The sequence below is a fragment of the Salvelinus alpinus genome, chromosome 5 (genome assembly GCF_045679555.1).
Source record: "Salvelinus alpinus chromosome 5, SLU_Salpinus.1, whole genome shotgun sequence".
Classification (NCBI taxonomy): Eukaryota; Metazoa; Chordata; class Actinopteri; order Salmoniformes; family Salmonidae; genus Salvelinus; species Salvelinus alpinus.
Window position 1 is genome coordinate 38,967,483 of NC_092090.1, and position 27,114 is coordinate 38,994,596.

General features: G+C 43.3%; 3 protein-coding genes across 13 annotated transcripts; 2 read left to right on the top strand and 1 right to left on the bottom strand.

Annotated features, from left to right (window-relative positions):
• The first annotated feature begins 2,880 nt into the window (after positions 1-2,880).
• LOC139576097 (adhesion G-protein coupled receptor G2-like) lies at positions 2,881-9,435 on the top strand. Of its 3 annotated transcripts, XM_071401764.1 has the most exons (8): positions 2,881-4,451; positions 4,686-5,023; positions 6,138-6,281; positions 6,370-6,483; positions 6,560-6,599; positions 6,766-6,857; positions 7,158-7,279; positions 7,749-7,887. In XM_071401764.1, the coding sequence occupies exons 1-7, from the start codon at positions 4,343-4,345 to the stop codon at positions 7,272-7,274; spliced, it is 954 nt and encodes a 317-aa protein (XP_071257865.1). In that variant the 5' UTR covers positions 2,881-4,342; the 3' UTR covers positions 7,275-7,279; positions 7,749-7,887. The 3 variants fall into 3 exon arrangements, with proteins under 3 accessions (XP_071257865.1, XP_071257864.1, XP_071257866.1); XM_071401763.1 differs by having other exon boundaries at positions 2,881-5,023; XM_071401765.1 differs by lacking the exons at positions 2,881-4,451; positions 4,686-5,023; positions 6,138-6,281 and adding exons at positions 8,131-8,200; positions 8,280-8,560; positions 8,872-9,435 and having other exon boundaries at positions 6,375-6,857; positions 7,749-8,029.
• A 1,665-nt stretch (positions 9,436-11,100) lies between these two features.
• On the bottom strand, positions 11,101-26,363 carry LOC139576095 (cingulin-like). Its single transcript, XM_071401752.1, has 3 exons — positions 25,924-26,363; positions 11,932-12,396; positions 11,101-11,738 (listed from the first exon to the last, which is right to left on the bottom strand). The coding sequence occupies exons 1-3, from the start codon at positions 26,165-26,167 to the stop codon at positions 11,299-11,301; spliced, it is 1,149 nt and encodes a 382-aa protein (XP_071257853.1). The 5' UTR covers positions 26,168-26,363; the 3' UTR covers positions 11,101-11,298.
• On the top strand, positions 14,862-18,579 carry LOC139576096 (putative nuclease HARBI1). 9 transcript variants are annotated; one of them, XM_071401761.1, is made up of 11 exons: positions 14,862-15,241; positions 15,525-15,595; positions 15,683-15,859; positions 15,950-16,011; positions 16,094-16,180; positions 16,268-16,309; positions 16,378-16,551; positions 16,631-16,666; positions 16,765-17,319; positions 17,601-17,712; positions 17,807-18,579. In XM_071401761.1, exons 1-8 carry the CDS (start codon positions 15,084-15,086, stop codon positions 16,664-16,666), a joined length of 807 nt encoding a protein of 268 aa, XP_071257862.1. In that variant the 5' UTR covers positions 14,862-15,083; the 3' UTR covers positions 16,765-17,319; positions 17,601-17,712; positions 17,807-18,579. The 9 variants fall into 9 exon arrangements, with proteins under 9 accessions (XP_071257862.1, XP_071257861.1, XP_071257860.1 ...); XM_071401760.1 differs by having other exon boundaries at positions 16,378-16,666; XM_071401759.1 differs by having other exon boundaries at positions 16,378-17,504.
• Positions 26,364-27,114: the final 751 nt, after the last annotated feature.

A 27,114-nucleotide genomic window follows, 5' to 3' on the forward strand; every position in this document is an offset into this window, starting at 1 on the left:
GTTTTTTTTAATGTAACTAGGCAAGTCAGTTAAGAAGACGACCTACCGGGAACAGTGGGTTAACCGCCTTGTTCGGGGGAAGAACGACATATTTTCACCTTGTCAGCTAAGGGATTCGATCCAGCAACCTTTCGGTTACTAGTCCAACGCTCTTGGTTACCTGCAGCCCCAGATGAACGTTGTTCTTTTACCCGCCTCAGTGTGCTAATATATTACATGTTGTCAGTAGTTAAAAAGTAATACAAAGGAAAGCTCAACATTACAAAACATGGAACAAATGACACCACCACCTACTCTGAACCTAGAGGAAAATCTAGCTGTAACTTGGGTGTGTGGATCCATAAATTAAACCTTTATATCACAGCTATATCATCATATCTGCTGCTTAAATAGCACACACAACTACCTCATCCCCATATTGTTACTTACCCTCTTGCACCCCAGTATCTCTACTTGCACATCTATCACTCCAGTGTTAATGCTAAATTGTAATTATTTCGCCTCCATGGCCTATTTATTGCATTACCTCCCTACTCTTCTACATTTGCACACACTGTACATCGATTTTTCTATTGTGTTATTGACTGTTCGTTTGTTTATGTGTAACTCTGTGTTGTTTTTGTCGCACTGCTTTGTTTTATCTTGGCCAGGTCGCAGTTGTAAATGTCAACTTGTTCTCAACTGGCCTACCTGGTCAAATAAATGTGAAATAAAAATAAATAAAATAAAAAGCTAGTGGCATCTCAGAGAAATCCGAAAAAGTGAAGTGTGCCACAATCCTGCACGTAGCCGGAAATACTTTTGATTTTGACGATGATGTAGATGACTTGGATGTATTACAGTAGCTTTTCCGAACGTACTGTGAGACAAATCGTACGTACCCGAGGCATATCTTGTAATGTACTGTTCGTGAGAGACTTGAAAACGCTGAAAGTGAGTGCCGATTCCGTGCAAAAATCCAACTGCAAGGTAGTGACGTATTCTGGCCACCAGCTAGAGCCAAAAGGCAAGAAACTCCAATGTCAATACAAAGACAGTGTTCGAACTGGAATTTCAAGTGACATAAGATGCACCTGCAACACTTGGAAGATCAGCTTGTCTGCAAATGGGTTAATAAAGAGAATATTCAAGCTTGAACAAAGGACAGAGACTGACATTTGGAGTTTATATGAAGATTTATTCACAGGACTTGGATGTGTTGCAGGAGTTCATCACATACAAATAGACCCAGAAGTAACACCAGTGGTTCCCTCACCCAGAAAAGTGCATGTAGCACTAAAACAAAAACTTGAAAAGGAACTGAACCGCATGGAAAACATGGATGTCATCGTCAGGCAAACTGAGCTTACTGAATGTGTAAACAGCTTGGTGACAATCGTGAAGCCAAACAAAATATGGGTATGCATTGACCCACAGGATCTCAACAAAGCCATCAAGAGAGTACATTATCCTTTACGTACCATTGATGAGGTAGTTGCTGAAATGCCTAAAGCCAAGGTATTTTCAGTAGTTGATGCAAACCAAGGATTCTGGCAAATCCAACTGGATGAAGAGAGCTCCTGACTCTTCACGTTCAATACGCCGTTCGGGACGTATTAATTAATTCAAGATACTGCCGTTCGGAATTGCGTCCGCTCCAGAGGTGTCCCAGAGGTGCCTCGCACAGCATTTGGAAGGTCTGGAAGGTGTCATAAACATCATGGATGACATTCTTGTCTGGTGTGATGACACAGAGCAGCACGGCCGGAGACAGACAGCTACTGGACAGCGAGAGAAGCATCAACTTGAAACTGAATAAGGACAAGTGCAAAATCAGAATGACAGAAATTCACTACATTGCATGTTAAGCAAAGAAGGCCTGAAACCAGACTCCGAAAAGGTCAGACCAATACAATAAATGCCAGAGAACAAAAGCAGCTCTTCAGAGGTTCATGGGAATGTTGCAGTATCTCAAAGTTCATGCCAAATCTCTCAGAATGTGCAGTCTGCAACACACACAAAAACAACAACCAAAAGAGAGCCACTCATGTCATCCAATCCCAGAGAGAGCTTGTGCAAAAGTTGTAGTGGACCTCTTCCATTACAACGACACAGAATATCTACTATGTGTGGATTACTACTCTAAATCCCCTGAAATCTCCAAGCTCAGTGGGACAACAAGTAAACATCATTACAGCACTAAAGTCAATATTCGCAAGGCATGGGTTGCCTGATGTTTTGTGTTCCGAGAATGGAAGACAGTTGGTGATTCCAGAAATGTCAGAGTTCTTTACCAGCTGGGAGTTCAAACATGTCACGTCGAGCCCTAGATTTCCACAGTCAAACGGCCAAGCTGAGAGAGCAGTTCAGACTGTGAAGAACCTGTTGAAAAAAGCACGAGACAGCAACAGAGATCCTTACATAGCTCTCCTTGAATATAGAAACACACCCCTGGATGGAGTAGGTCTCTCACTTGCATAACAACTAATGAGAATAGAATAGAATAGAACTAATAGAAGGCTGAAGACAAAGATTCCGACATCAAAGAGATTGTTAAAGCCAGGACTCTATCTAGTGAGAGAAAGAGAACTGCAGGTTTTCAGTGAATTTATGTCAATCACGAGGATCAATTGAATCCTGCGGTGCAGGAAAATTCTCTGTGACATTAGCGATCAAATTAAGATATTATACCTGTAGTTGAAATAATTTAAGTTATGTTGACCTCTGACCTGTCCACAACATTATTTACACAAAAAACAAATGGTTCTAAGGGTTCCACTATGGCTACAACCCTTTTTGGGGCTATAAACAACCTTTATGGTTATTTATGGAGAATGGTTCTATAAATCTGGAACTGCTGGGGGGGGGGGGGTCGCTGAGGAGCGACTTGAGAACCACTGACTTAAGTCAACCTTTCTCAATTGACAGAAGGCCATACGCAAGTCTTTAAAGACACGGTCACTGGTCATATACTGTATAATGGCATAACACAACACATTAGATAAACTGGAATGACACTCAGTCATGTTTGCACAAAAAGAGCTGTGAGGAAACCACGCCCCAAAATATTCAAATGAGCCGCAGCCCCCGGACAATCTAATTATCACTAAAAGAGCAAAGAACCCCTTTGTGAACTGAAAGAACCATTGAAAAGCTAAAATGGTTCTTGGAGTTATGGTTCAACATAGAACCATCACCATTCCCAAATAACCCTTGAGGAACCCTCTTTTCTTAGTGTGCAAGTGAATCTATAGTCCACAAGATGCTGCAGGCTACCTGGAGAAACACAACAATTATTGACAAATGTGTTGGCTATAGGCCGTGGCAAGCCGGGTATAATTATTATTTTTTAATCTGCTGTTGTGCCCTTGAGCACCTGCTCACCATCCAGGGGCACTGCACAGTGGCTGACCCTGTGCCTCTCAACATGAGCCATGCTTTTCGAGTGTTCAGGAGTGATTAAGTTCTACTTTATACACATGCAGACAGGCACAGACAAACACACACTAATTTGCATGCATTATTAGAAAACAGAAACCAACCCCCTGCTTTATGAATATGCATTTGAAAACATGGATGACAGGTTGAAATAAACTCCAAAAGGTTAGATTTAGGCTACCTAGAAACAACTGAACAGAAACATCCAGAAGCGAGACATAGCAGATACAAACACCAATGGAAAGACCTGAGGTCGAGGATTAATACCTCACCAGGACAGTTGCTTGAGAAACAATGTGGGTGCGTTTCGGACATGTTTTCCTCCTCACTTGGACTGCGATGAATGTCAGAGTTCAAAGCTTCAATTGTCAGAGTGAGTACTTCATCTGCACCAACAGAATTACAGCTACAAAACACAATTACAACTGTACAGTCCACATCATCATTACATCCATGCTACAATCCTCACATCTAAACTGTCATACAGGTGAGACCTTCCAGCTCTTATTTAAAAAATATTTAATCATAAATGATTGCGTCTCTTTGAGCTGCGCAATCATTATCATTACTGTATTAATTGATCTACTACAATACTGTAGAACTGTGCTTATACAGTATAGTCCTGTTTACACCTGACTACTTTTTAGACAAATAAAATGCCTGTTCAGTGGTGTGTTGAAACCTTCTCTAAAGGTTAGGTCAGCACTTTAAAAAATATATATCTTAGTTTACGCTTGCAGAGACACAAAAAAGCCATAGCTGACGCTCTTACAAGGTGGCATATTCCAATTGTCTGAAAAGGATATGATTGTATCAAAACAACATCTTTCTTTTGTTTACATGGTGATTTGTGATTTTTTTTCTTTGTTTCTTTTTCCTAGTACAAAGGTGCTGTGAGTTCCATGACAGTAAAATATACAACTGTATGACAGAAAATAAGATGATATGTCAAATGGTATGTTCATATCTTCTATGCAACTGCAAAATTATACTTCTGGAACAGGATATTTGCAAATATAACGGCGATTTTACAGGTAGGTGGATCTAGCATTCAAACACTTTGGTTTGGTGCGTGGATTTTATGGTATAAAATGAAGGACGATTACAGCCATGTATAAAGTTTGGCTAAGGTAAATGCAGTTGATACTGTTAAATGTTAAACTCTGATCCTATCAATTCCAACACACCAGGGGAACTTTATGAAGCAACCATGCTGTTTAGAAGCCTCAGTCCGTTACATATGCATCTTCACTCTTTCTATTTTTTAGAGAAATGCTGTTCTTCCACTACCACGACAACAGCCACTACTATTACCACCACCTCCATAGAAACTACCCCTAAAACTAAAACTACTGCTGCTACTCTTTCTTCAACTATTGAAACAACTCCTGTACCCTTGACCACTCCTTCCTCTCCCCCCATTACCTCACCCAGCTCTACTACACCTTCTCCAATCCCTTCCACCAACACCTTTACAACTCCTGTCCTTACCACTACCACAACTCTCACTACTTCAGCTACGTCTCCTGATCAGGGAGTCAGTCTTGCTGTGGAGATTAATCTGACAGACTACACTGGGATGAAAGTCTATGCATCTGCAACCAAGGTGAGTATAATCAGGTCTGCCCTACACTTTTAGAAAAAAAATGGTTATCTACAACCTAAAGTGTTCTTTGGCTGTCCCCATAGGCAGGGCCGGATTAAGAAATCATAGGCCCCGGCGCTTTAGTTTTTTTAATGTATTTATTTATATATATTTTTTTTTAAATAGGGCCCCCACACTTCCTGGCACACCATCATTCTCTGTAAACATGATTGGTTTGTCACTGGTACAGTAAATACACACACTGAACAAAAATATAAATGCAACATGTAGTGTTGGTCCCATGTTTCATGAGCTGAAATATAAGATCCCAGACATTTTCCATACACACAAGCTTATTTCTCTAAAATGTTGTGCACATTTGTTTACATCCCTGTTAGTGAGCATTTCTCCTTTTCCAAGATAATCCATCCACCCGAGGTGTGGAATATGAAGAAGCTGATTAAACAGCATGTTCATTATACAGATGCGCCTTGTTCTGGGGACAATAAAAGGCCACTAAGATGTCTCAAGTTGAGGGAGTGTGTAATTGGCATGCTGACTGCAAGAATGTCCACCAGAGCTGTTGCCAGAGAATTTAATGTTCCTTTCTCTACTGCCTCAACGTCGTTTTAGAGAATTTGGCAGTACGTCCAACCGGCCTCACAACTACTTTTTCTTGCCACTGTGTGTGTGTGTGTGTATATTATATATATATATAATGTAAATGTTATTATTTTTGTTTCCTCCGGTCCCCCACGGGCCTGGGCCCTAGCAAATAACCCTTTTGAGTATACATACAGCATATCAGATATACGCAACCTCTACCTTCCAATACATATCAGCACCAAACGACTGTCAACTCCAACCAAATCCAACGATCCACGGATATCAATACAAAAATCCTCTCAATTATATACTATAACAAGAACATCTCACCACAAAATTCATCTGTACATCTCAAACAAATCACATAATACATTTACAACTACTCACTCTTCATGAAGAATTCCTCAATAAATATTTGTGTGTAAGTAATATACAGACCTATATAGGAGATGGAGTTGTCACTGGTACAGTAAGTGCATTAGTGTACATGTAAGTATCAGTATGAGGGTGTTTATGCATCTCTCCCTAGATCTCATTGAACATCGCAGAGATTTTGAACCCTGAACTCGAGGTGAACCTGCCCCCTGACCTTCTCTCAGGGCTAAAGCATAGACACGCCCCTGACATGGTTAAGTTCATCTTCTCTGTGTCTAAAACCCCACCAACAAATTGGGTGAGTTACCATGCACTCCCAAGTTGCACATCACATGGCTAAAACATCTCAATCTTTTGTCAGGAATAATGTCTGTGTCTGTGTGTAGACTGTAGACGGACAACTTGGTAAGATTCTCTTTGGTATTGAAGTTGAGAACATAACCATCTCTCACCTGTCAACACCATTCAACATCAACTTCAAACACAAATCTGACCTCCAGGTAACTACCGTCAAAATCAACTTACCAGTGGTAAGATTTAAACAAGCTGCTTACACTGTCATTTTCTTTTCTTCAGGAAAAAGAGAATACAACGTGTGTCTACCACAACCAGAGTCGTAAATATGGACTGCATATCTTTCAAATAATGGGCAATTTTGTATCAAATCAATATATATGGGCTAATGCTTCGATTTGATACAGCATGATATAAAGCAGAATGACTTATTCAAGAATGGCTAGGTTGATCTGTTGTATACGAACGTCTGTTTCTTACTGTTGAAGGAGATGAATGGGTCACTGATGGCTGCCACACCCTGAGGCTCACTAACCAGACCATCTGTAGCTGTGACCACTTCTCCTTTTTTGCCCTCATGGTGAGATGATCCTACTTTTCATATTACTTTCCAGATTGTATCTTACTGTTTGCCATTTCCTTTCCATCTATTCATGGGCAACATTTGCATATTTCCAGACTCAAAAAGTCAGCTCCGGTTACCATAGTGCTATGCTGCCCCTGAGAGGAAGTCAATGCATTGAGATTGTGTTACAATATCCATACTCGCTTCTTGTTTAGTACACACGGCCAAAATAATATACAAATGGTATGCAGATAGTCTTAGGGTACTCAAATCCTTATAAATGTTATCTGCAGCATGATGTCACTGCTCCCACAGATCCCTGATGTGAAACTGAGTGAGGTCCATGCCAGGACGCTGAGCGTGCTCACCTGTGTGGGCGGAGCCATCTCTGTGTTCTTCTGCACCATCACCTTACTGACACACTGTCTTTAGCATTCGTGAGTGACACCTCTCAAGCAAACACACACTTTTTAAATACTTTAATTGAACCCACAAATCACATTACAGTCGAGAAGGATTCAAACATCTAATAGGTCATGGATACAGTATATGGACACTTATGGGTACAGAAAGCACATTCTTCTGCCCGTGACAGCTGACATAGAGCAGAACCTCGCTAGCTGCTTTGCCTTTGTCCTACGCAGGTCTGCAATCTGAAGCCCACATACTGTCAGCCTATGTACATAGCAGAGGCTCCCAAATATCAGCACTACAAGTCAAAAGAGCAACTGTATACAAGAAAACATCAAACCAGCCTCCTCTGACAAGAGTGTTTGTGAATAAGCACTAATGGTGGTACTGTCTGTCTCACCTCACTAGCTATCAGGTCAATCAGGCGGTCATGTCTAGCTATGTATAAATCCTTGTATGAACGGTAACCAACCACACACACAATCTCTCTTTCAGACGGAAATCTACTGACCATGCCATGCTGGTTCATCTCCAGTTGGTGGCATCTCTGTTGTTACTCAACCTGCTGCTCTTGACCAGTGTGGGTTTGGCCTTTGTGGGCCCTGCATCTATGGCCCCTGGCCTGTGTCCTGCCGTGGCCGCCCTGCTGCACTACTCACTGCTCTGCTGCTTCACCTGGATGGGCCTGGAGGCTCTGCATCTGTACAGGCTGCTGGTCCTGGTCTACAACACCTACATGAGACACTACCTGCTGAAGCTGAGCCTGCTGGGCTGGGGTAAGAACAGCACTGTCAAAACAGATACCACAGTTAAACAGTCAACATGTACAGACTAGCAGTAAACTGAAAATCAAAAGTCTCAATCTGTCTCCTCTCAGGTGTTCCTGCTTTGGTTGTATCCATAGTCGCTGCTGTCAGTACAGATTTCTATGGGCTGAATAACAGAATGTGAGTTTATTAACAAAACACATCATATTGGTGCATTGCATACCAGCCCTTAGAAGGACTTTCTCCCTCTGATACACAGGTGCTGGATCAAAGACTCTGGTGTGCAGTACGGCTCTGTTGTGGCTTACCTGATAGTGGTCCTGCTCTTCAATAGCACCATCTTCATCATCGTCATCACAACAATGCTCAAGCTGCGCTCTATCACATCGCCGCAGGGGAAGAGGCGGAGCCGCAACATCACCTGCAGCGTTCTGGGGCTGACCTGCATCCTGGGCCTCACCTGGGGGGTGGGCTTCTTCTCCATGGGCTACACCAACTATGCAATCCTCTACATCTTTACCATCCTCAACTCACTGCAGGGTAAACTCTCATCCTTATCGAAGGGAGCCAACGACATAGAAAATAAAGTATCTTTCCATAAGAGTGAGAAAACAAGCAAGTAACATAGGGGTGAAAGATATCCCGTACATAAAATCTAAATAATGCTTATTCAGGAACATCGCAATTTTACATTTCTAACACTGCAGATAGCAATAATGTATTGCTGAGCTCCACAGACAAGTATGGCTGTTCTACACAGTATATTTCTTTCTGAACATTTAGCAATGTTGCGCTCTCCGGATACACCTCCGCTCTGCTAGTTTATGACACTGCTTCCTGTTTTCCCACAGGGTTCTTCCTGTTCGTATGGCTCTGTGTTAAGCGACTGCGGGGGGCAGAGCAGAGTTCCATGACAACTGGACAGACCTCAAGCACCCACATTCTCTCTGTTGGAAGCGAGGTCTGGCCCGCTTCTGGAAGAACGAGGCAGTCAGTGCCTCAAGAGGGAGCAATTGCTGACAATACATCTAAGTTCTGACCAAAAGCTCACTTTAGTTTGTGATGCTTTAGCTCACTGAGATGAAAGGAAATCTACAAATGGAAATGAAGTACCATGAAGGAATTGTTTTGCTTCGGTCCCATACAGTACATCACATAGTTAAATAAATAAATGTTAAAGCAGATAATCCTTAAGAAAGAACGTGTTGTACTCCTATCGTTTAATTTCTTCCGGTTAAAATGAGATTTGCTGTTTTATATGCCATGATGTATGCACCTTTCACCTAAAGCATTCTATTATTATTATGGGATGGAAAGGGGGGTTGGAACTGTTCTCAGAGATGAAATGAAAGTATGAATTGTAATGATTGTACACTAATTCTGTAATAAATATACATATACAGTACCAGTCAAAAGTTGACACACCTACTTTATTAACCAAATCAAAATATATTTTACATTTGAGATCTTCAAAGTAGCCAACGTTTGCCTTGACAGCTTTGCACTCCTGGCATTCTCTCAACCAGCTTCATGAGGTAGTCACCTGAAATGCATTTACATTAACAGGTGTCCCTTGTTAAAAGTTAATTTGTGTAATTTCTTTGCTTCAAAATACATTTGAGCCAATCAGTTATGTTGTGACAAGGTCAGGGTGGTATACAGAAGATAGCCCTATTTGGTAAAAGACCAAGCCCATATTATGGCAAGAACAGCTCAAATAAGCAAAGAGAAACAACAGTCCATCATTACTTTAAGACATGGTCAGTCAATCCAGAAAATGTCATGAACTTTGAAAGTTTCTTCAAGTGCAGTTTCAAAAACTATGACGAAACTGGCTCTCATGAGGACCACCACAGGAAAGGAAGACCCAGAGTAACCTCTGCTGCATAGGATAAGTTCACTAGAGTTACCAGCCTCAGACTGGTAAGATTGTTGTTGTTGTTGCACTGCTTTGCTTTATCTTAGCCAGGTCACAGTTGTAAATGAGAACTTGTTCTCAACTGGCCTATCTGGTTAAATAAAGGTGAAATAAAAATGTTAAAAAGACATTGCAACCCAAACAAATGCTTCACAGAGTTCAAGTAAACAAGACACATCTCAACATCAACTTTGTGAATCAGGCCTTCATGGTCATATTGCTGCAAATAAAACACTGCTAAAAGGACACCAATAATAAGAAGAGAATTGCTTGGGCCAAGACATAGGCGCAATGGAAATTAGACCGGTTGAAATCTGTCCTTTGGTCTGATGAGTCCAAATTTGAGATTTTTGGTTCCAACTGCCATGTCTTTGTGAGCTGCAGAGCAGGTGAACGGATTATCTCTGCATGTGTAGTTCCCACAGTGAAGCATGGAGGAAGTGGTGTGATGGTGCTTTGCTGGTGACACTGTCAGTGATTTATTTAGAATTCAAGGCACACAACCAGCATGGCTACCACAGCATTCTGCAGCGATACGCCATCCCATCTGGTTTGCGCTTAGTGGGACTATCATTTGTTTTTCAACAGGACAACGTAAAACACCTCCAGGCTGTGTTAGGGCTATTTGACCAAGAAGGAGAGTGATGGAGTGCTGCATCAGATCACCTAGCCTCCACAATCACCTGATCTCAACCCAATTGAGATGGTTTGGGATGAGTTGGACCGCAGAGTGAAAAAAAAAGCAGCCAACAAGTGCACAGCATGTGGGAACTCCTTCAAGAATGTTGGAAAAGCATTCCAGGTGAAGCTGGTTGTGAGAATGCCAAGAGTGTGCAAAGCTGTCAAAGGCAAAGGGTGGCTACTTCGAAGAATCTCAAATATATTTTGATTTGTTTGACACTTTTTTGGTTACTACATGATTCCATATGTGTTATTTCATAGTTTTGACGTCTTCACTATTATTCTACAATGTAGAAAATAGTAAAAATAAAGAAAATCCCTTGAATTAGTAGGTGTAGCCAAACTTTTGACTGGTACTGTATAATAATAAACAAACTATGTTATACTCCTAACTCAAATGTGTCACTTTGTTCTAGAGTACAATGATTTAATGGTACACGAGGACTTACTATACTCCTGAACTAAAAACTCCACAACTTAATGACATGGTACAAGTTTATTTTCATTAAAAAAAGTTACAAAAGTATTTACATCACTAAACCCCCTCCTGAGTGCATTCACCCACCATCTCCCTCCTTTTAGAGAGGTGTTTAAGTTAGAGTCTGAATTCATGGTGATGGGATAGGTGGTCAACTTCTGAACATTACAGTATTGTCCTGTTGGCTTACTGAAACATCCCCTAACCAAGAACCTCTTCCCTCATAGTCACCTCCTGTTCCTGTACCACGTCCCCCTGGAACAACCCAGTGGTTCGGTCCACTGTCTGCACTGGACTCCTCTCTTGCCCAGAGTCCCTTCTTAAGCACTCCAGCTCCTCCCTCTCCCTTTGCATCCTTTCCTTCTCCATCTGCAACTCCACTCTCTCTCTCTGCAGGTCTTCCCTCTCCCTCTGCAGGGAGCGGGCCTCCTGCTCCTGGCTTCTCCTCAGGGTCTCCAGGGCCACCTTCTCTGCAGATGCCTCTCTGGTGTTGGCCCGACGTAGTGTCTCCAGGAGCTCCCTCTGCTGCTCCAGCGCCCGTGCCTCCTGCTGCTGAGCCCTCCTCAAGGCCTCCGTCAGCTCCCGCTCCCGCTCCAACACACGCACCTCCCCCTCACATGCTCCCATCACATCAAATTCATCTACAGAGTGAGAGAAAGAGAGCGGACACAGGAAAGACAGCATGAAATCAAGAGCTCAGGTTCTCTAACTGACGTGTGTTCATTTATGAAAATACGTATGAGCATCAGTTCTTCGAATACAGAATAATACAGTATTTTGGGATCAATTTGAGCAACACCGATACGCACACATATATACAGTCATCAGACCTACCTGGAAATTTCCCTGGGCTTTGTTTCAGTGCAACCCCTCCAATTCTCCTTGACAGGTTGGTGTGTTTTGGGCCTGGGTCGCCGTCTCTACGCAATGTTTTCTGGACGACGCTGGTCTTCTGTTTCTTGATGTGGCCCTCCAGGCGAGCAAATGCCTCTGGATGTCTCTTGGAGAGGTGGCGCAGCAGGTTGCTGGTGCTGCTCTGGTGCTGGATCTTCTCATTGCAGATCAGACAAAGCGCGCGGTTCTGCTCCTCCAACCGCTCGTAGTGCGTCCACACGGAGCTCCACTTCCGGCCAGATGGTATGGCCCCTGCACTGACCTGGCGCACAATCACAGCCCCGGTGTCTCTGACCACAGCGTGATCCTCTGCTGCCTTCAGGATGCCGTTGATGGCGCTTGCGATGTCTGCGTCACTCACCGAGGCTGCCTGCTCTGGGGGCTGCTCCTCTAGTGCTACCTCCACTGAGACAAATGTACAAGCAAAAAAATTATTTATAAAAAAAAGTTGCTCCACTGAGGACTGTCTGACTTAACCATTCACCTAAAATGTGTTGCTAGCCAACTTATCTTACAGCTACATGGCCAAAAGTATGTGGATTCATGGTCTTCAAATTAGTGGATTCAGCTATTTGCTGACAGGTATATAAAATCGAGCACACAGCCATGCAATCTCCATAGACAAACATTGGCAGTAGAATGGCCTTACTGAAGAGCTCATTGACTTTCAACGGGGCACCGTCATAAGATGCCACCTTTCCAACAAGTCACCTCATCAAATTTCTGCCCTGCTAGAGCTGTAAGTGCTGTGATTGTGAAGTGGAAACATTTAGGTGAAACAACAGCTCAGCCATGAAATGATAGACCTCACAAGCTCACAGAACGGGACCGCCGAGTGCTGAAGCACGTAGCTCATAAAAATCGTCTGTCTTAGGTTGCAACACTCACTACCGAGTTCCAAACTGCCTCTGGAAGCAACGTCAGCACAAGAACTGTTCGTCTGGAGCTTTATGAAATGGGTTTCCATGGCCTAAGATCACCATGTGCAATGCCAAGCATCGGCTGGAGTGGTGTAAGCTCACCGTCATTGAAACTCTAGACCAGTGGAAACACTTTCTCTGGAGTGATGAACCATACTTAACCATCTGGCAGTCCAACGGACTAATATTGGTTTGGCGGATGCCAGGAGAACGCTACCTGCCACAATGCATAGTGCCAACTGTACAATTTGGTGGAGAAGGAATAATGGTCTGGGGCTGTTTTTTTTTTTATGGGTCAGGCTAGGCCCCTTAGTTCCACTGAAGGGAAATCTTAACGCAACAGCATACAATGACATTCTAGACGATTCTGTGCTTCCAACTTTGTGGCAACAGTTTGGAGAAGGCCCTTTCCTGTTTCAGCATGACAATGCCCCCATGCACAAAACGAGGTCCATACAGAAATGGTTTGTTGAGATCAGTGTGGAAGAACTTGACTGGCCTGCACAGAGCCTTGACCTCAATCCCATTGAATTAAAACGCCAACTGCGAGCAAAGCCTAGTCGTCCAACATCAGTGCCCGAACTCACTAATGCTTGTGGCTGAATGGAAGCAAGTCCCCGCAGCAATGTTCCAACATCTAGTGGAAATCCTTCCCAGAAGAGTGGAGGCTGTTGTGGCAGCAAAGGGGGGGGACCAACTACATATTAATGCCCATGATTTCGGAAGATATGTTCGACAAGTAGGTGTCCATATACTTTTGGTCATGTAGTGTATTTTACATATGGTGCATTCAGAAAGTTCACACCCACTGACTTTTTAAAAATGTTGTTGAGTTAGTAAATTTAGATTTTTTTGGTCACTGGCCTACACACAATACCCCATAATATCAAAGTGGAATTACGTTTTTACAAATGTTTACAAATAAAAAATAATAATAGCTGAAATGTATTGAGTCAATAAGTATTCAACCCCTCTTATGGCAAGCCTAAATAAGTTGATGAATGACAATGTGCTTAACAAGTCACATAATAAAGTTGAAATAATAGTGTTTAACATTATTTTTGAATGACTACCTCACACATACAGTCTACTGTAAAGTCCATCAGCCGAGCAGTGAATTTCAAACAGATTCAACCACAAAAGACCACAAAAGAGGTTGTCCAATGACTCATAAAGAAGGGCACCTATTGGTAGATGGGTAAACAATGTAAAAGCAGACATTGAACAGCCCTTTGAGCATGAGGAAGTTATTAATTTCACTTTGGATGGTGTACCAATACACCCAGTCACTACAAAGATACAGGCGTCCTTCCTAACTAATTTGCCGGGGAGGAAGGTAACTATTCTGGGATTTCACCATGAGGCCAAAGGTGACCTTAAAACACTTACAACGATTAATGGCTGTGATAGGAGGAAACTGAGGATGGATCAACAACATTGTAGTTACTCCACAATACTAACCTAATTGACAAAGGGGAAAAGGAAGCCTGTACAGTATAAAACTATTCCAAAACATGCATCCTGTTTGCAACAAGGCAGTAAAGTAATACTGCAAAAAATGTGGCATAGCTTTTAACTTTTTGTCCTTAATACAAAGTGGTATGTTTGGGGCAAATCCAATACATTACTGAGTACCACTCAATATTTTCAAGCATAGTGGTGTCTGCATCATGTTTTGGGTATGCTTGTAATTGTTAAGGACTGGGGAGTAAAAAAACAAATAAATAAAAAACAGAATGGCGCTAAGTATAGGCAAAATGCTAGAGGAAATCCTGGTTCAGTCTGCTTTCAACAAGACACAGAGATGAATTCACATTTCAACAGGACAATAACCTAAAATCCAAGGCCAAATCTACACTGGAGTTGCTTACCAAGAAGCCAGTGAATGTTCCAGAGTGGCTGAGTTACAGTTGACTTAAATCTACCTGAAACTGTATGGCAAGACCTGGGGCCTGTTGCACAAAAGTAGAATTAAGACATCCTGGATAAATGACTCAGCTGAGCTCAATGAAGCCAAAACATGTGCGTCCAGGCTTAATTGGTTGCACAAAGACCAAGCCAGGATGAGCAGACACGGATTCATTAAGCCAGGTGAAACCAATCCTGGATAGGTGCGCGCTCACGGCTCACTCAAATAGACCCCGCCACAGATCACAGATTAACTGATTTACCATGGCAACTAGAGCCGCGTACTTTTCACCGTCGGAAGCACAAATCCTCATGGAGGCATACGAGGAGGTAAAAGATATAATTAAGAAGAAAGGCAACACCGCCACAGTGATAAAGCAAAGAGAAAAAGCGTGGCAAAGTATTGCAGACCGCCTGAATGCGTAAGTAGTGCACAATTACACACTCACCGCTCCGCTGAAACATCACAATTACAATTCAAATATTTAATTCACATCTCCAAAAATGCAGTTGTACTGTAATTATGAAACGGTTAAATTTTTAATTGAAATGCACTGCAGATATGAGTGAAATTGTGTAAAGTAACTCCATCACACTGTATAAAGCTATGATAAATTTTTTGATATTTTTACTGAAAACAAGACAAAAATACCAAGTAATTTTTTGCAGTGTGACTCCATTAAATGTGTGTGTGTGTGTGTGTAGATTAAACATGAACGGGCCAAAACGGACATGGCAGCAGGTCAAAATCAAATACAAGAACATTCTGCAGAATGGTATGGTCCCTGACTAATATTTAACAAAGCACAAGCATATATTGTACCCAGAAGGTGCCTGCTCACACATTGTCTGTACTGTTTTAGCAGTGAAAAAGAATACCCACAGACAAGGCACGGGTGGTGGGTCACCAAAGGCTGACCTTACCCCAGCAGAGGACATGGCCTTGGAGCTAAATAAAGGCAGGCCCGTCTTAGAGGGGATCCCTGGGGGGAAAGAGACGAGCATAGGTTCCTCCCAAGATGCCACCCGCTTCATTCAAGGTATGTCCTTCCATCTCTACATGGGATACAACCACATTCATATTGAATCAATTTGGACTGTCTGACTTTGGTTTACCTATTGCCTTGCAGTGTCTGGCAGCACTGTGTTCCTGTTAGAGCCACCAGCACAAGCACCAGACGATGCTGATCCAGTGAGTACTCCATCAAAGGCAAACTGTAGGCCTGGCATGTCTTGTCTACTAGCTTCAATATGAATCCGATTAAATGTGATAGGGTGAAGGCCCCAGTGCAGCAGCAACAGCACATGATGGAGACGATGATGAGGAGGAGACCATCTCTCTGGATTCCAGAAGGCATGAGGTATCATGTTAAGACTGTGAAAGTACTATTTACTCTACAATGGTGAGGAGTCCTCATCAAAATCAAAAAATCTAATTTCTTTTACAGGACCCAGATGCTATACAGTGGGAAAACCAGCCTGGCAACATAGTGCGTATTAATAAAAGGACACCACATCCTGCCAAATTCCAGCTGCGCTAATTGTATTGTGTTCACAGAGCTCACAAGCTATCAGAAAGTTGTATGGCAACCACCTCCGGCGCCAAATAGAACTGGCAGACATAGACATTCAGTACAAGAAGAAAAAGATGGAAAATCTTGCACTGGAGTCCGAAATAAAAAAGAGGACAATTAGGAAACTGGACCTTGAAATAAAAAAACTTGAGAGGGAGGTGAGATATGCCTTCAATGTACACTGTATGCTAACTGTAACACAAATGTATTAATCATTATTTTTCTTTCCTCCCCCAGCTCCAAGAAGATGACACAGCTCAAAATAAAAATTAGGTATATTCTCGTAAAGTCAAGTGAGCCATGACATATGAGCTCTTATTGTGAGCACACAGGACGGTGGCATCTTTCTAAGGTTTTTTTTATTTTCCCAGCAATCAGTACAACCAAGTCATCGTTATAAGGCATCGCCCTCTTTTGCCCACCCCCCCAGCACCAGGTGTGGCCACTAGCCTATATGAAGGCCCAAAATTGTGTGTTCCTTTCTGCTCTGACAATGGCATGCCCATTCGTGCGAGATGTGGTGGATGAAGAAGCACTTGTGCTGAGGAGAGCCTTCAGGCGAGAAAGGGTCTTCAGGGACCGGTTGGACCCACTGGCCTTCCCTGATGACCATCTATATGAAAGATACAGGTTTTCTGCAGATGGCATCAGGTATCTATGCAGACTACTGGGTCCCAGGATTAAGCACCGCACTGCACGGAGCCATGCACTGAGTGTGGAGCAAATGGTTTGTGTGGCCTTGCGCTTTTTTGCTAGTGGAGCCTTCCTGTACTCAGTGGGGGATGCAGAACAGCTGAACAAGGCCACAATTTGCCGCACAATAAGGAGTGTGTGTCTGGCTATCAAAGCATTAGCAGATGTCTTCATCTCCTTCCCTGGCCACAGAAGACTCTGTGACATCAAAGAGGAGTTCTATAGGATTGCAGGTAAGAGGATCTACAAATTACAGGACAACTGTTAACACATAGTAGGATACTCATTACTTTGTGTGACAGGTTTCCCCAATGTCATTGGTGCAGTGGACTGCACACACATAAGGATAAAAGCCCCCTCAGGTGCCCATGAGGCCGATTTTGTGAATAGGAAATCCTTTCACAGCATTAATGTTCAGGTGAACATAACTTTTTGATATTGTCCATTGACGAACACTCTGCATTGCCAGTGATGTGCATTGATTGGTGTAATATTCCTCATCTTATGATTTCAGATGGTCTGCAATGCTGACTGTGTGATCAGCAATGTTGTGGCAAAATGGCCTGGCTCAGTCCATGACTCCAGAATCTTTCGGGCCTCTGAAATCTATCAGTGCCTATCACAAGGTAAGCCACACAACCCCTATTTATAACCATCATGGCTGTGTCAAGAATATCACTGTGTTTATGAGGTAGTAATGATGAGATTTTGTGTTGACAGGTGAATTCTCTGGTGTGTTGCTGGGAGACAGGGGGTATGGCTGCCAGCCTTTTCTCCTGACACCTTTCACAGACCCCCAGGAAGCACAGCAGGCCTACAACCATGCCCATGCCAGGACCAGGGCCAGAGTTGAAATGACCTTTGGCCTCCTGAAGGCACGCTTTCACTGCCTTCACAAATTAAGGGTCAGCCCTGTTAGGGCATGTGATATTACTGTGGCTTGTGCTGTCCTCCACAATGTGGCCTGCCTGAGGAAGGAGAGGGCCCCCAGAGTGCCACCAGCCATGGACTGGGACAATCCGGCAATCTTCCCTGATGACGACAGTGGTCGGCTGCTGAGGGACCAATATGTGTTGAATTATTTTAGTTAGTATGTGTGCTTTCAATTTTGGTTAAATATGTCCTGCGGTGGCAGAGGAATTTGGGTTTTTTTGGGTTCGTTTTTTTACGAATTTGGCCTCTTATGATGTTTGTGCGGTATACTGTGTGTAATACAAGGCTGCAGGGAGGCTACTGCATCCATTCATTTGTCTGTTCAGTTGATGTGTATGGATTTGTCCTGCATTTATTTTAGTGTGCAGACATGCAGGGTGTGTTATATACAGACCTTTGAATGTGTATGTATCATTTTGTATAATATGCTTGGATTCTGTGCTTTCCATCTTGTAGAGTCACTGTGACTTCAGTTTCGAAAGGAGCTGATGGTTTACCTGCTTTGTTTTGTCCTTATTCAATAAAGGAACATAATGTTACACATTGTGTTTTTATATTCATATGGAATGTGTATTTGTTTATATGACAGAGTACTAGGGCCACACTGAAGAAAAAGGATAAAGTCATAAATTTATGAGGCTGGTTCTTTCTGCAGAAAAGCTACATATTGTTTTGATACTTATGACAATGTGATACTTAATATTCTGGCACATCAGCATGTCTTTGTTTATGAAACCATACTGAAGTACAATTTCACGAAATGCCCCACATCTGTCATTTTAACAACTGTCCTCCTTTAAAACAACTGGTTACAATATTATGACTTGTGTTTTTTTCCCCTCTGTGGCCCTAATATTCTATCATTTTATATATAGCCTTATAGTCTATGGGAAACTGTAAATTATCTAATGATAGCAACATCATCTAAAAATCATTTTTTATCCAAAATCATTGAAATTAATGATCACAAACGTTTAAATAATAACAGTGGGTCTAGTTATATGTGATAACAATGTATAGTGAGCAGTGAAATAACTATTGGTTTCCATTTGTGGTGACTGCTGACTGACATTAGGGATGAGATTAAATAGATCCTGGAATTTAGCCTGGTCTGGAGCAGGCTAGCTCCACAGAATAAATCTCCATGGTAATTTATACCATAACATATCCTCCTGCCCCCTATCCATCTTTAGTGCAACCGGATTACGGATCAATTGAGCCAGGATCACCAAGATATCCTGGCTTAATCCCTTATCCTAGTTTTGTGCAACAGGCCCCTGGTTGTCTAGCAATGATCAACAACCAATTTGACAGAGCTTGAAAAAATGTGAAAATAATAAAATGGGCAAATATAGCACAACTGAGGTGTGGAAAGCTCTTAAAAGATTTACCCAGAAAGACTCACAGCTGTAATTTCTGTCAAAGGTGCTTCTGCAAAGTCGTGAATTAGGGGTGTGAATACTTATGTAAACGATTTGGCATTATTATTTAGGTCTGAGTCTCAAGTAGAATGGGTCAGTCAAGTCCAAGTTGTGCATTCTATGAGCAAGTCGATCACATTTTTTAAAATATATATATACCCTACATGCAATGACTTGTTCAACTACACACTTAGATGGGAAAAAAACTGTTCTTCAGGTGTCCCCATAAGAGAACCCATTTGGGTTCCACGTAGAACCTAACTGTTGAAACAGTTTTACATGGAGGGTTATACCTGGAACCAAAAATGGTTATTCAGGGTACTCCTATGGGGACAGCAGAATAACCCTTTAAGGTATGAGATAGCATCTTTTTTTCTAGAGTGTACAAATATTTATTGAGGCACCAGACAGCCCTTTGTTGTTTTGTCTACAACACATTTTGATGAAATAACTAATGTAAAAAAATCCATAAGTAAATGATCAATTTCAAGCAATTTTGACATTCCAAAAGACCAGTAGGCCTATGGTAGTAATTGTTGCTTGACGCCCATTGCTAGTTAACAGGTAACATTCTTGATCATCAAACAATTTTTGGTGCTGCATATATATTTATGGCACTCCCCTCCCTACAATTTTAAGTTTGCGCTGCACCTGATCCTTTACTTGTAGACCTACAGCAAAACAGCACTCTTCGCTAGCTAAGTGGTTCTCAAAAGGTTTGATCCGCGACCCCCAAAATGGAGTGGTTCAACGCTTGCGACCCTCGCTCACGCACTGCCCAAATGTAGTCGGTCATTAGTCATAAACACTGATGCATTCTCAATGCGCAAGATCCAGAAATAAACTGCGTTATACGCCTGCATTTTGAGCTGAAAGTCATTTATGTTAGCAGTCAATATCAACTTGCGATATCATGTAACATTGTTACTTCTCTGGAGTCCTGAGCAAGCAGGATCATATGGCCTACCTGCATGCAGTGGAGGTTGCCGGATTGGATGGAAACCCATGATCGTCTGTAGATTTTTCCCTCAATAAAAAACGTAATTAATTCCCCAGAATATGTTGCATCTTAATCCCATAAGCATTTTGATACGCCTGTATACAATTATAATCCACCCAAACTAGGCCCATTTGACAATGACTATAGAAATCACCAGGTTACCTATTATTCTGGCAAAGACGCGTCCTTAGCAGATTGCTCAAATGTATTGTATATGGAAAATATGAATGTAGGTAGGCTACTCTTGATTTTGCTAGGCAAAACCGGAGAAAATTAAACAAGCGCTTTCTGGACACTAATCTGGATATTTGTGCGCGACAACGATGACTGGTCATTGATCAACACTCAAGACTTGGTTCTGAAGCACTGATTAGACGTTTTTGAAACAAGAACTTGGGGTAATGCCGTAGGCCAGATAGATTAAGCAAAGATAATATAAAATACAAATGGTAGGTTATATGTAGCCTAATAAAATATGTATGAAACACCCCCCCCCCATTCTGTTTCACACTCTTGACCCCCCAAAACGTTCACCGCGCCAGCGCTCACAGACCTGTGTTGATTGGCTAGTGAAACGCAAACTGTCAATCTGCAAGTGCGATATTGTCTCCGCCTGTTGGAGAGACATCGGGCCGGAGGGGGGTATGTGTGTTGAGACTGAGCGCTACTGCAGCGAAGCCTGAGTGCGAGGAGACAGAGCAGCAATCGTGCACTTCGTGACAACTTTTTACCAGTTGTAAGTAGCCTATTTAGATTGTCATTACGGAGACACCCATTTCCAACCCTTATTCCATAAAACATTAACGCGCTAGAACTGATGCGCATCAATAAATAATGGTAACAAAGCACAGGAAAACAACTTTAGGCGCTATAAGAGCGCATTAGATGAACTGCATTCTAATGTCGACTTTGCTTATGGAAAACCATATCAAGCGAAGGGAATTCCATGCTGTCACAGTTACCAGCCCTTTCAAGCTTAACATCCTTATCATTTATCGCCCTCCAGGTTCCCTTGGAGAGTTCATCAATGAGCTTGACGCCCTGATAAGTTCCTTTCCTGAGGATGGCTCACCTCTCACAGTTCTGGGTGACTTTAACCTCCCCACGTCTACCTTTGACTCATTCCTCTCTGCCTCCTTCTTTCCACTCCTCTCCTCTTTTGACCTCACCCTCTCACCTTCCCCCCCTACTCACAAGGCAGGCAATACGCTTGACCTCATCTTTACTAGATGCTGTTCTTCCACTAATCTCATTGCAACTCCCCTCCAAGTCTCTGACCACTACCTTGTATCCTTTTCCCTCTCGCTCTCATCCAACACTTCCCACACTGCCCCTACTCGGATGGTATCGCGCCGTCCCAACCTTCGCTCTCTCTCCCCCGCTACTCTCTCCTCTTCCATCCTATCATCTCTTCCCTCTGCTCAAACCTTCTCCAACCTATCTCCTGATTCTGCCTCCTCAACCCTCCTCTCCTCCCTTTCTGCATCCTTTGACTCTCTATGTCCCCTATCCTCCAGGCCGGCTCGGTCCTCCCCTCCTGCTCCGTGGCTCGACGACTCATTGCGAGCTCACAGAACAGGGCTCCGGGCAGCCGAGCGGAAATGGAGGAAAACTCGCCTCCCTGCGGACCTGGCATCCTTTCACTCCCTCCTCTCTACATTCTCCTCTTCTGTCTCTGCTGCTAAAGCCAATTTCTACCACTCTAAATTCCAAGAATCTGCCTCTAACCCTAGGAAGCTCTTTGCCACCTTCTCCTCCCTCCTGAATCCTCCTCCCCCTCCTCCCCCCTCCTCCCTCTCTGCTGATGACTTCGTCAACCATTTTGAAAAGAAGGTCGACGACATCCGATCCTCGTTTGCTAAGTCAAACGACACCGCTGGTTCTGCTCACACTGCCCTACCCTGTGCTTTGACCTCTTTCTCCCCTCTCTCTCCAGATGAAATCTCGCGTCTTGTGACGGCCGGCCGCCCAACAACCTGCCCGCTTGACCCTATCCCCTCCTCTCTTCTCCAGACCATTTCCGGAGACCTTCTCCCTTACCTCACCTCGCTCATCAACTCATCCTTGACCGCTGGCTACGTCCCTTCCGTCTTCAAGAGAGCGAGAGTTGCACCCCTTCTGAAAAAACCTACACTCGATCCCTCCGATGTCAACAACTACAGACCAGTATCCCTTCTTTCTTTTCTCTCCAAAACTCTTGAACGTGCCGTCCTTGGCCAGCTCTCCTGCTATCTCTCTCAGAATGACCTTCTTGATCCAAATCAGTCAGGTTTCAAGACTAGTCATTCAACTGAGACTGCTCTTCTCTGTGTCACGGAGGCGCTCCGCACTGCTAAAGCTAACTCTCTCTCCTCTGCTCTCATCCTTCTAGACCTATCGGCTGCCTTTGATACTGTGAACCATCAGATCCTCCTCTCCACCCTCTCCGAGCTGGGCATCTCCGGCGCGGCCCACGCTTGGATTGCTTCCTACCTGACAGGTCGCTCCTACCAGGTGGCGTGGCGAGAATCTGTCTCCGCACCACGTGCTCTCACCACTGGTGTCCCCCAGGGCTCTGTTCTAGGCCCTCTCCTATTCTCGCTATACACCAAGTCACTTGGCTCTGTCATATCCTCACATGGTCTCTCCTATCATTGCTATGCAGACGACACACAATTAATCTTCTCCTTTCCCCCCTCTGATAACCAGGTGGTGAATCGCATCTCTGCATGTCTGGCAGACATATCAGTGTGGATGACGGATCACCACCTCAAGCTGAACCTCGGCAAGACGGAGCTGCTCTTCCTCCCGGGGAAGGACTGCCCGTTCCATGATCTCGCCATCACGGTTGACAACTCCATTGTGTCCTCCTCCCAGAGTGCTAAGAACCTTGGCGTGATCCTGGACAACACCCTGTCGTTCTCAACTAACATCAAGGCGGTGACCCGTTCCTGTAGGTTCATGCTCTACAACATTCGCAGAGTACGACCCTGCCTCACGCAGGAAGCGGCGCAGGTCCTAATCCAGGCACTTGTCATCTCCCGTCTGGATTACTGCAACTCGCTGTTGGCTGGGCTCCCTGCCTGTGCCATTAAACCCCTACAACTCATCCAGAACGCCGCAGCCCGTCTGGTGTTCAACTTTCCCAAGTTCTCTCACGTCACCCCGCTCCTCCGCTCTCTCCACTGGCTTCCAGTTGAAGCTCGCATCCGTTACAAGACCATGGTGCTTGCCTACGGAGCTGTGAGGGGAACGGCACCTCCGTACCTTCAGGCTCTGATCAGGCCCTACACCCAAACAAGGGCACTACGTTCATCCACCTCTGGCCTGCTCGCCTCCCTACCTCTGAGGAAGTACAGTTCCCGCTCAGCCCAGTCAAAACTGTTCGCTGCTCTGGCACCCCAATGGTGGAACAAACTCCCTCACGACGCCAGGTCAGCGGAGTCAATCACCACCTTTCGGAGACACCTGAAACCCCACCTCTTTAAGGAATACCTAGGATAGGATAAAGTAATCCTTCTAACCCCCCCCCCCCCTTAAAAGAGTTAGATGCACTATTGTAAAGTGGTTGTTCCACTGGATATCATAAGGTGAATGCACCAATTTGTAAGTCGCTCTGGATAAGAGCGTCTGCTAAATGACTTAAATGTAAATGTAAGGGTTTTACGCATGCTCAGTTCTTGGGTCTCGAGCACTGCGCGAGTGGACATTCGAAATGGAAATTATGATACTCCCTCGCGTGCTATGGGCGAAAGTTCACAATGATTTAATAAATAGCTTATTGCTCAATTTGTTGTTGTAGCCTTGTGTTATGCAATTCTTAATGGCCATGTTAATTTAAAAAGGAAGTTATCAGTTGTGATCATGGTCACAGCTCTATCGCGAATGTATCATTCTCCACATTTCATTGTGGACTTTTCCCTGAAATTAGATTTTGGCCTTTCAGGGGCTATAGGCTACCTGCAACTAGCTCAGCAAACCATGGAAAATTGAATTGCAATCATAAACGCAGATTTTTCAGTAGCCTATGCCGATTTAAATACGTCAATCTCGCAAATAGGCAATTTATAACGGGTTGTAGCCTTAACATATGGCACACAATGAAGGCACAATTGCTAGAAAATAGACTAACATTCGTTTTTTGAAGTTCATCCAAGTGTTTCTTGCACAGAGAATCAGATCCTCTGTCCAACTTTCATCACTCAAATTCTCCTGTCAGATGTATCTATAGTTATGCACATGCATACCTATAGTGTTTGAGCCCTGAAGCTGATTGGTTGAAAGCCATGGTATATCAGACTGTGTACCATGGGAATGACCCCAATTCTTTTGTTTGTTTACATAGCAATCAGGCTCCTCAAGGGTTTGTGGTATATGGCCAATATACCACGGCTAAGGGCTATGGCCAAAGAACAGCACTTAGCCGTGGTATACTGGCCATATACCACACCTCCTAGGACCTTGTTTAATCATAGCAGTCAAAACAATTTAAATCGACATCCATTGATGGAAAATAATCTGGAGGCGATTTATGTATGTTCTCTTGCAACATTCTTATACTTGGAAGAATTATTATTTTAATGGAAAACTGAATTTTGGTTCTTAACTCACTTCGTAAAAAAATACGTAGATATTCCTAAATTCGCTCGATGAAGTTATGGAAAAAGGCTTTCATAGATAAATGTGGCAACTCCTCTGAGGCTGCAAAACAACATTTTAGGGCTAGTTATCAGACCTTGCGGGCGGGTTTTCAGAGGTCATTGGGTTAGACATTTTTACTAGACCTGGCAACACTGCTTGGCTTGTTTAATTACCCTAAAGTTGTAGACATCCTGCCCCAAAAGAGAGAATGTTATCACAAGTCAGTTCGTAAATCAGCATGTTTCTCCACGATCATTTCATTGTAACGTTGGGTCAGCTGATTCGGGACACAGACAGCATAGCTACTAACGTTACAAGCTAGCTAGCTTTTGGTAGAAGCGGTCAGCATTGTGTGTGCAGCATAATATACTTAACGTTAGTTGGTAAGTAGCATTCCATTCATTTTATATGAAGTGTGACTGGCTCAGCTATCATACTAGGTCTTCCCATAGACGCCCAGTCATTGAGTTGACGACAAGTGGCAACAATTACCCACCGCTGCTAAATTAAATAGGGTAAATACTGCCTTTAGGCTATGATCAAAAACATCTAAGCATCTGGGGGTCAAAAATACACACATTAGCCAGTCAACCAAACTTTGCACCTAGTATTTTCACTGTGAACTCATACTTGGATACGGGGGACGTTAACATAGCTAGCTCGGCCTAGTATGGGTACAAATGTGTGCTAGCTAGTTGAGTTAGCATCTGGGCTAACACAATGGAAACATTTGACGGAATAACTAAACACCGTCTGTGCATCAAGCGTGGGTTGACGAATGAAAGTTTGATACACTTTACATTCGCATTACCTGATATTCGAGTATGATAACGTCTCCACATAATATCAAATCATAACGTTACCATCACAATAGTCTTCACTGTTAATCATCATTGGTTGACTGTTGTCGTCCGCCACCACAGACCGCATATCTTTTGATGCTGCCGCGCTACTATACTCGTTCAGGTGTTTGCTACGCAAATGCCTTAGCATGTTCGTGGTGTGGCCGCAATGAAGGACGGTCTCCAAACACAGCAGACAAGTCACTTTCTTCTCATCTACGGCTCTGAAAAAAGACCAAACGACACTTCGCTTTCTAGGCGCCATCTTCCCATAAACGTGTCGTCACTAGTTACCACAGCCTCAATGTCATAAAGCTAGCCTATAAAAAATAAAGCTAGCCTATTTCTAGAATATATCTTATTAAAATGCGGTTTTAAACCTAACCTTAAGTAAACTGCTAACCTTATGCCTAACCTTAAATGAAGACCACATTTTTATTTTCATGAATTTGTACGATATAGCCCCTTTGACTTTGTGGTTGTGGTAACTAGTAGACGTCTCGTCAGCAACACTATAAAGGTACTTCCGGGTCACGGAATTTCTGAAACGTTCTAAATAAAGTCACTGGGAGTCGACTGTTAGACCCGATTATGTATTTGTGCACATGCGCTTAGTTAGCCAACGTCGCCTACGTGTGATCAGGGATTTCGATTGGAAAAGCAGTTTTAGCTTCATACTTTGTCTTTGATTTTGGTGTCACAAGCTGAAAATTGGCAGCAATCGCGTCATAGCACTGCTTATGCAACAAAATGCACAACCGAAATTGCTGACATGTCACATTTTCGGGACATCTGACAGGGGTCTGGCGAACAGAACAACCGTCATCAGTGAGTCCTTGACCCGCTCAAACTACACGAGTCCCGGATGTTCTGATCCTTGCCCAAGTTCATATGATCCTAGGCCAAATTCAGAGGAATTTACCCCATCATGAAAATGTCTGGAACGGCAGAACATGACAAAATCGTGTAGCGTATGCATGGTACCTAAGTGGTTGCGAGTTGCTTGAATGCTGGAAAATGACACACTAACAGGCGTTTTGCTTCCACCTATCGTATTTGCAGTCTTCATCGAAAGCCTGCAGCAGAGTATTGAAACCCCCATCTCGTCTAAATTAGCAACATTGTGATGCAGTGCACTTTTGGTCGGTCTAATTGTACATCCAACATTTGAATGAGACCCCAATTCCTAGGGGAAGATTGGCGCCATAATTC